This window comes from Corylus avellana, chromosome ca2, assembly GCF_901000735.1.
Source record: "Corylus avellana chromosome ca2, CavTom2PMs-1.0".
NCBI classification, from domain to species: domain Eukaryota; kingdom Viridiplantae; phylum Streptophyta; class Magnoliopsida; order Fagales; family Betulaceae; genus Corylus; species Corylus avellana.
In genome coordinates, this window is record NC_081542.1 from 39320384 (window position 1) to 39326791 (window position 6408).

Genomic DNA, 6408 nt, shown 5'->3' on the forward strand with positions numbered 1-6408 from the left:
GAAGGTCGCCGCTAATGATATACCAATAGCGACAACACTATGGTTATTTCAAACCTTTTTTTGCGACCAAAAAAAAAAAAAAGTCATTAGTGGCTAGGGCTGTTAAGTGAGCGAAGCGTCTCGTGAGTAAGCTCGGGCTCGACTCGTATAAGCTCGGCTCGTGCTCGACTCGAATATTAAATGAAGCTAGCTCGGCTCGACTCGGCTAAGCTCGTGAGCAGCTCATATAAGGCTCGAATTGGTAGTTATTCACATAATCCCTCATATTAATATTAGAAATTGATGATTTTTTTTTCTAATAACATCATTTTATAATAAAATGATGCATATCCTTTATCTTCGAAACTCAGTACCTTGTTGTATTGACTCGAGCTCCATACTTCGCTAGCCAGACTAAGCAAATGCTCATATGTAAGCTGGTTTCTTGAGCTGTTTAAGAGTACTTGAAGTTTAAATTTATAATAAAAAAATTAATTAATAAATTAAATTAAATATAAGAGCCAGCTCGTGAACTGGTTTGGCTCGGGTCGATCTATTATGAGCTCAAGCTCGAGCTCGATTTTTTTGGCTCGGCCTTAAGCTCGGCTCGAGCTCGAGTAAAATTTAAACAAGCTGAGCCCAAACAAGGAAAGTTCACTCAAGCTCGGCTCATTTATACCCCTATTAGTGGCGACAAAATGTCGCCGCTAATGAGGGGTCAATAGCGGCGACACTAAAAGTCGCCACTATTTGGCATTGCCGTCGGATTAGTAACGGCCACGTGTCACCGCTATTGGTAAATAGCGGCCAATTTTGGGTCATTAAAGTCGCCGCTAATGACCTTGTTTTTTGTAGTGAGTAGCGTTCGAACGGGGCTTCGAACGGTCAACTCTGACCTCCAGTAAACAATGTCGTGAAGAGTACCAATTTGTGAACTGTGTCGTGAACAGTAGCTTTCTAACGGGCAGCGAACAGGGCTTCGAACGGTCAACTCTGACCTCCGTGTTTTCTTCAGTGAATAGTGGCGCAAAAGTTTGAAACAAATTCATTCTTTTTGGTAATTCTTTAGGTCAGCCAAATTTTTCTTTTTTCAAGTTGTTCAATAATTTAGATAAATTGTTTAGCTACTTTTGTTGAGAGCCTAGAGGTGTATAGTTAAAAGACTTCGCACAAAAAATCAATCATTTTTTGTTTGAATGGGAGATCAATGGATAAAAGATGGCCTGGTTACATATATTAAGGGTGTAGGTGTTTCAAATTACGATTTCGTAAGAATAATCTGCGTTTTTAAAAAATATCATAAAATGTAAAGGATTTGACATTTCGATTTAAAAAATACTTAATCTAAAATAGAAAAAAAAAAATTGTAATTTTTATAAGCAAGCTAGAGGTGGTTATTTGAAAAAGCGTCAATTTAAACCAAAATCACGATTTCGCATAACAAATATTTGATAAAAAAATAAAAAGGAATTTTTTTTAACATGTACCAAACGCATATGCAATTTTAAAAAGTATGAATTTCAAAAACGCAATTTGAAATCACAATCCCAAACAAACTCTAAAAATGATATATTTAATTAGGATTGTCGGCCATGAAAAAATTATGTAGCGATTTCATAATATGAAGACTCGTCGAGGAAAATTGAATAAATTAACATTAGGCATGGCAACATAAATTGTAAGTTACAATTATACATTTTAAACAAAAATTAAATTTTTGTTGAATTTTTTTATTTATTTTGTCACTTAAATATTTTTTTATTTTTTTTCTTATTATTATTATTTTTTAATTTTGACTCATCTCAACCAAAATTCTAGCTCTGCCATTGTGCCAAAGTGATTAGGTAACCACTAGAGTATGGGTTCAAATCCCGCAATGGAAATCTCTATGCCTGATTAGTCTAAACCACCTTGATTCTCATTGACGCCGTGGTGAGACTGGATCAAACTATGATTTAGACAAACTTCAGGGAGTGCCTAAGACTCCCTCGATTTCAGCCCCCTTAGACCAATATTTTAATCCCTACTTAGTTAGACAGCGATGAAACGCGCAAAAACATTTCTTAGGTATATATGTTTTTCTAATTTTAAGCCATTCTCAAATTAAGATATTATGGTTATAGAATATTGAGGATGTCAAAATGATCTTAATTCTGTTTTTGTTATTTTTGGCCTCCTCGGATAAGAATTCATGGTTTTGTCAAGGTCGTTGAGGATGTTATCTTTTCCTATATATGTATATACTTTCTTCCTCACAAATCATTAGCCAAACAACCCTATTCGATCATTTTGTAAACAATGGCTTTAGTAGTACTCGGGAAGACATTTATAATTGTCGTGTTGACAATTTTGGGGAGCTGGACATCTCAAGCCACGTCCCGAGCATTGCAAGAAGCTTCCATGGCTGAGAAATACTCGCAATGGCAGGCTCAATATAATCGCAATTATGTAGACGATACAGAGAAGGAAAGCCGCTTCGAGATATTCAAACAAAATGCAGAATTTATAGAGAAAACCAACAGTGAAGGGAATCGCACGTACAAGTTAAGTCTCAACGAATTTGCAGACTTATCACCTGAAGAATTCATTGCCTCTCGTAGTGGATTCAAGATGACCAATCTATCAAGGTCCACCGGAACCACATCGTTTACGCATGAAAGCCTCACTGATGTTATTCCAACGACTGTGGATTGGAGAGACCAGGGAGCTGTTACTGCGGTTAAGAACCAAGGACAATGCGGTAAGACCCTGAAAATTTCCGCACTTATTATTGTTCTTGTTAAATTACCACTTATCAAAAAACTTAAGCCATTTAATTTTTCTATCATGGTTGATTGGTATGCGTGCAGGATGTTGTTGGGCATTTTCAGCCGTGGCAGCGGTAGAGGGGATCACCCAGATCCAAACTGGCAATTTGATCTCCCTGTCTGAGCAGCAACTGATGGACTGTTCAACCGTTTACAATAAAGGCTGCGATGGCGGTCTCATGAATTATGCCTTTGACTATATAATAAAAAACAATGGAATCACCCTTGAAACAAATTACCCATACGTGGCTACGCAAGGAATTTGTGACGCCGGGAAAACATCTCAAAGTGCAGCTGTGATTACTGGTTTTACTGATATACCTGGCATCAATGAGAAGGAATTATTGCAGCACGTGGCCCGCCAACCAATTTCAATAGGCATTGATGGTGGCGACAGAGCCTTTAGTTTCTATTCTAGCGGAGTATTCAATGGAGAATGTGGGACGGTCATAAACCATGCTGTTACTGCAGTTGGGTTTGGAACCACCCCTGATGGCATCGATTATTGGTTACTGAAGAACTCATGGGGCGAGAACTGGGGTGAAGGTGGGTACATGAGGATACAGAGAGACCTCGGGCTCTGTGGGTTTGCCACACTAGCTTCCTATCCAACTGCTTAGGTTGCCGATGTATTAATATAAGTCATCTATATATGCAGGCCTATATTGCATGCTACTTCTATTTCAAATTGATGTTTTTGGGTCGGCTGAGACTCTCTAGTACTTCATATTGATGTCCATTTTGTTGTGGAGGGCTTTGGCTTAGTCTCCCTTCAAATTAGGTATATTTAGTTTGTAAGTCTGCCTAAATAATATGTACATCTACAATTGTATGCTCAATGTTTGTAATAGGTATTGGAAATCGCCAATAATATCATGAAGTCCATCTTTTTGACGGATAACCCTTCTGTTCCAAGCAACCTGGAAAACCTGATCACCCCTCAATTAGAACAGAAGATAATGAGGATGTTATTTTGTACTATTATGGATGAGACTAAAATTTGAGTTGCACTTAATTAAACAAAAGCTTATCACCATGGCCAAATTACATTAACTTGAAGAGGGATCCAAAGGAAAAAATATATATACCTCCAATAGGCCTGTGACACTTGTTATTTCATGATTTGTCATAGGTTAGTAATAATTACAATTAATTTCAGTAAATATTTGTAATTGAACTCTAGTAAATATTTTTGAAATAATCAATTAATCACGTAAATAATTCTTATTTTGACATTTGATTCCTCTATAAAATATTCCATAGTCGAATTAAAGTCAATTAGACTGTCATTTTAATTCATTACCTCTTACCTTTGAGTACGCAATTTAATCATATAATTATCTTCTCACTTGTGAAATTATATTTCATTAAGAATAATTAAGTATTTTAGTAGCTCATAATAAAATGCCATGGTCATGGACTGAGAATAATTATTCCATTAAATTTATTTCAATGGAAAATTTCTTATATCTTTGATCTAGTCAAAGAATTTAGATTCATTCTTGAAGATGGAGTTTCCACAACCCTATGGGATCACCTAATGCACCAAGTATGTTGCTGCATATATAAAAGTCTCACTCTTAAATGGATATCAAAGTAACTTTAACTTTATATTTGAGTGTGCGATACTTTCATGATTTAGAATCAATTGTTAGGTTTTATGTTTTGACCTTATTCGATGTGTTACTTCTTATATGATGTCTTTATTTTTTGTTCTTTCTAACACTTGATTGGTTTCCTTTTTTGGTATACTTTATGTATTTTTGTGGTGTAACCGTCATAACAAAACACTGACGAGTTCATTTATTTGGTCCCAGTAATGTTTTGTCATGAAAACCGTCATGTTCACATTTTTATTGTACCATTGACCTTGTCCAAAATGGTTATGATTATTCCAAGGATTTGTTTAGCAGCTCCCAAATCTTTCATTGCAAATTGCTTTAATAGTTGGTTCTTCAACTTATTGATGTTTTTCATACTAGCCCTTGCAACGAGCATATCATCTACGTATGGCAGCAGAATGATGCAAGAGTTCTTAAAACTCTTGGCAAAACAACAATGATATGCATTGCACCTCGATGTAGAAATATTTGGGCGCACATCAGTTGGCAGAAGCCCAACTGTTACCTTTGGTAACATTTGGCATGTAACTGTCAAACAGTTACATGCTGGAAAGGTGTGTATATAAATACACGGCTATAAGGAATGGTGAAAAAATATGGAAAACTTTTTTTGAGGAAAAACTTTTTTCAAAGCATCTGTGCCATATCTCTTCTTGTTTTCTAGACAATGTGAGGCTCTTAGACTGTGGAACATGTGTGTTTTGCTCTCGTAGTAAACACCACCACTAATAAGAAATGATTTGATCGTGAAAGAGTGAAAGAATGGAGACCAACATGAAACAACCAGTAAAAGGATCCTTAGACGTATGTTTCTATGTTTTTTTAACATTGGTATCAGAGCCAAATTGTTTTCGTTGAATGTATATGCCTGTTTGATGAAATATGGTTCTTTGTGTATTTTCGGGTCTCAGATGGCGCACACATCAAATAGTTGATTTAGACTACGAAATATGAGCATGTTATAGTTTATGATCCCAGAAACTTGCTCCCAAAATTTAGTGATCATTGGATGAGTAGATTTGGAGAAAATTGATATAGAAGTTTCACTGGCCGAAACTCTGGAATTTCTCCGATGGGTTTTGTTTGTTATTCCCTCAATTTTATTTTTTTTTATTATTATTTTTTTTTTTATGGTTAGAATCTACCCTTCGTAACCTTTCAACGGTATATGATTTGGATCAAAATGGTGAGTTTTATGGAGAGATGAAATTCGGATCCAAATCGGGCAAAATAGCAGCAAAATAGTTTTCGCTAGAGGTTGAAGAAGGTCTGAGAAAACCTAACCCAGTCGCTTGTAGAGCGCGTTTTGGACACACACCACAGGCAGTGTGCGCGGCCATGGGGCTGTCGGCATCTCCCTGCCGGAGTGCGGCACTGATTTGTGGCCACCTCTATTGAAGGTCGGCGACGGAAACCTGAGTGGCGGCATGGTCGGATATTGTGGTTTCCATGCTTGCCGGCGGCAGAGGAAGCCCTGTGTGCAGTGTAGGCGGCGACGGCTCGGCAAGAGAAAAGATTTTTGGGTCAAAATGATTGGGCTCGGGTAGGGTTTCTTAATCCAAATGGGTTTTAAGCCATTTTTATAATAGTTTATATTGTGAAACAAATATGTGTTATATGGAATATAATTGGTATAAGACTATTTTTATGGAATTTTCTTTATGAATCATTAATATGATTTTATGAATGGGATTTCTGTCTGATTATTCCATATGAGTTTAAGAGTTTATAATTGGAATGTTTGTGTGATTATTCCATGTAATAACATGCATAAATATGAAATATTTTTTAGAAATATGAAATATGCCATTATTTGTAATTTTGGAATGCATGTTATAATCTATGTAATTCCATATGAGGTATGTTGCATGTCCTTAATATATTTGTTCATAATTTTATTCCATAATATTGGGGAATAAATTGGTATGCTTAGAATTACATAGTGATTATTGAACTTAGTTGGAATATGGTTGAGTAGAGTTTAATTTTTTAAACTCCTC

General features: G+C 36.0%; 1 protein-coding gene across 1 annotated transcript; it reads left to right on the top strand.

Moving 5' to 3' along the window:
* Positions 1-1740: 1740 nt before the first annotated feature.
* Positions 1741-3620, top strand: LOC132172226 (ervatamin-B-like). Its single transcript, XM_059583689.1, has 2 exons — positions 1741-2719; positions 2829-3620. The coding sequence occupies exons 1-2, from the start codon at positions 2278-2280 to the stop codon at positions 3404-3406; spliced, it is 1020 nt and encodes a 339-aa protein (XP_059439672.1). The 5' UTR covers positions 1741-2277; the 3' UTR covers positions 3407-3620.
* Positions 3621-6408: the final 2788 nt, after the last annotated feature.

Bases quoted from the DNA above. Each gene is read 5' to 3' on its own strand.
- LOC132172226 (XM_059583689.1), top strand. From the start codon at position 2,278: ATGGCTTTAGTAGTACTCGGGAAGACATTTATAATTGTCGTGTTGACA. The intron at 2,720-2,828 runs GTAAGACCCTGA...GTATGCGTGCAG, and splicing joins TAAGAACCAAGGACAATGCG to GATGTTGTTGGGCATTTTCA.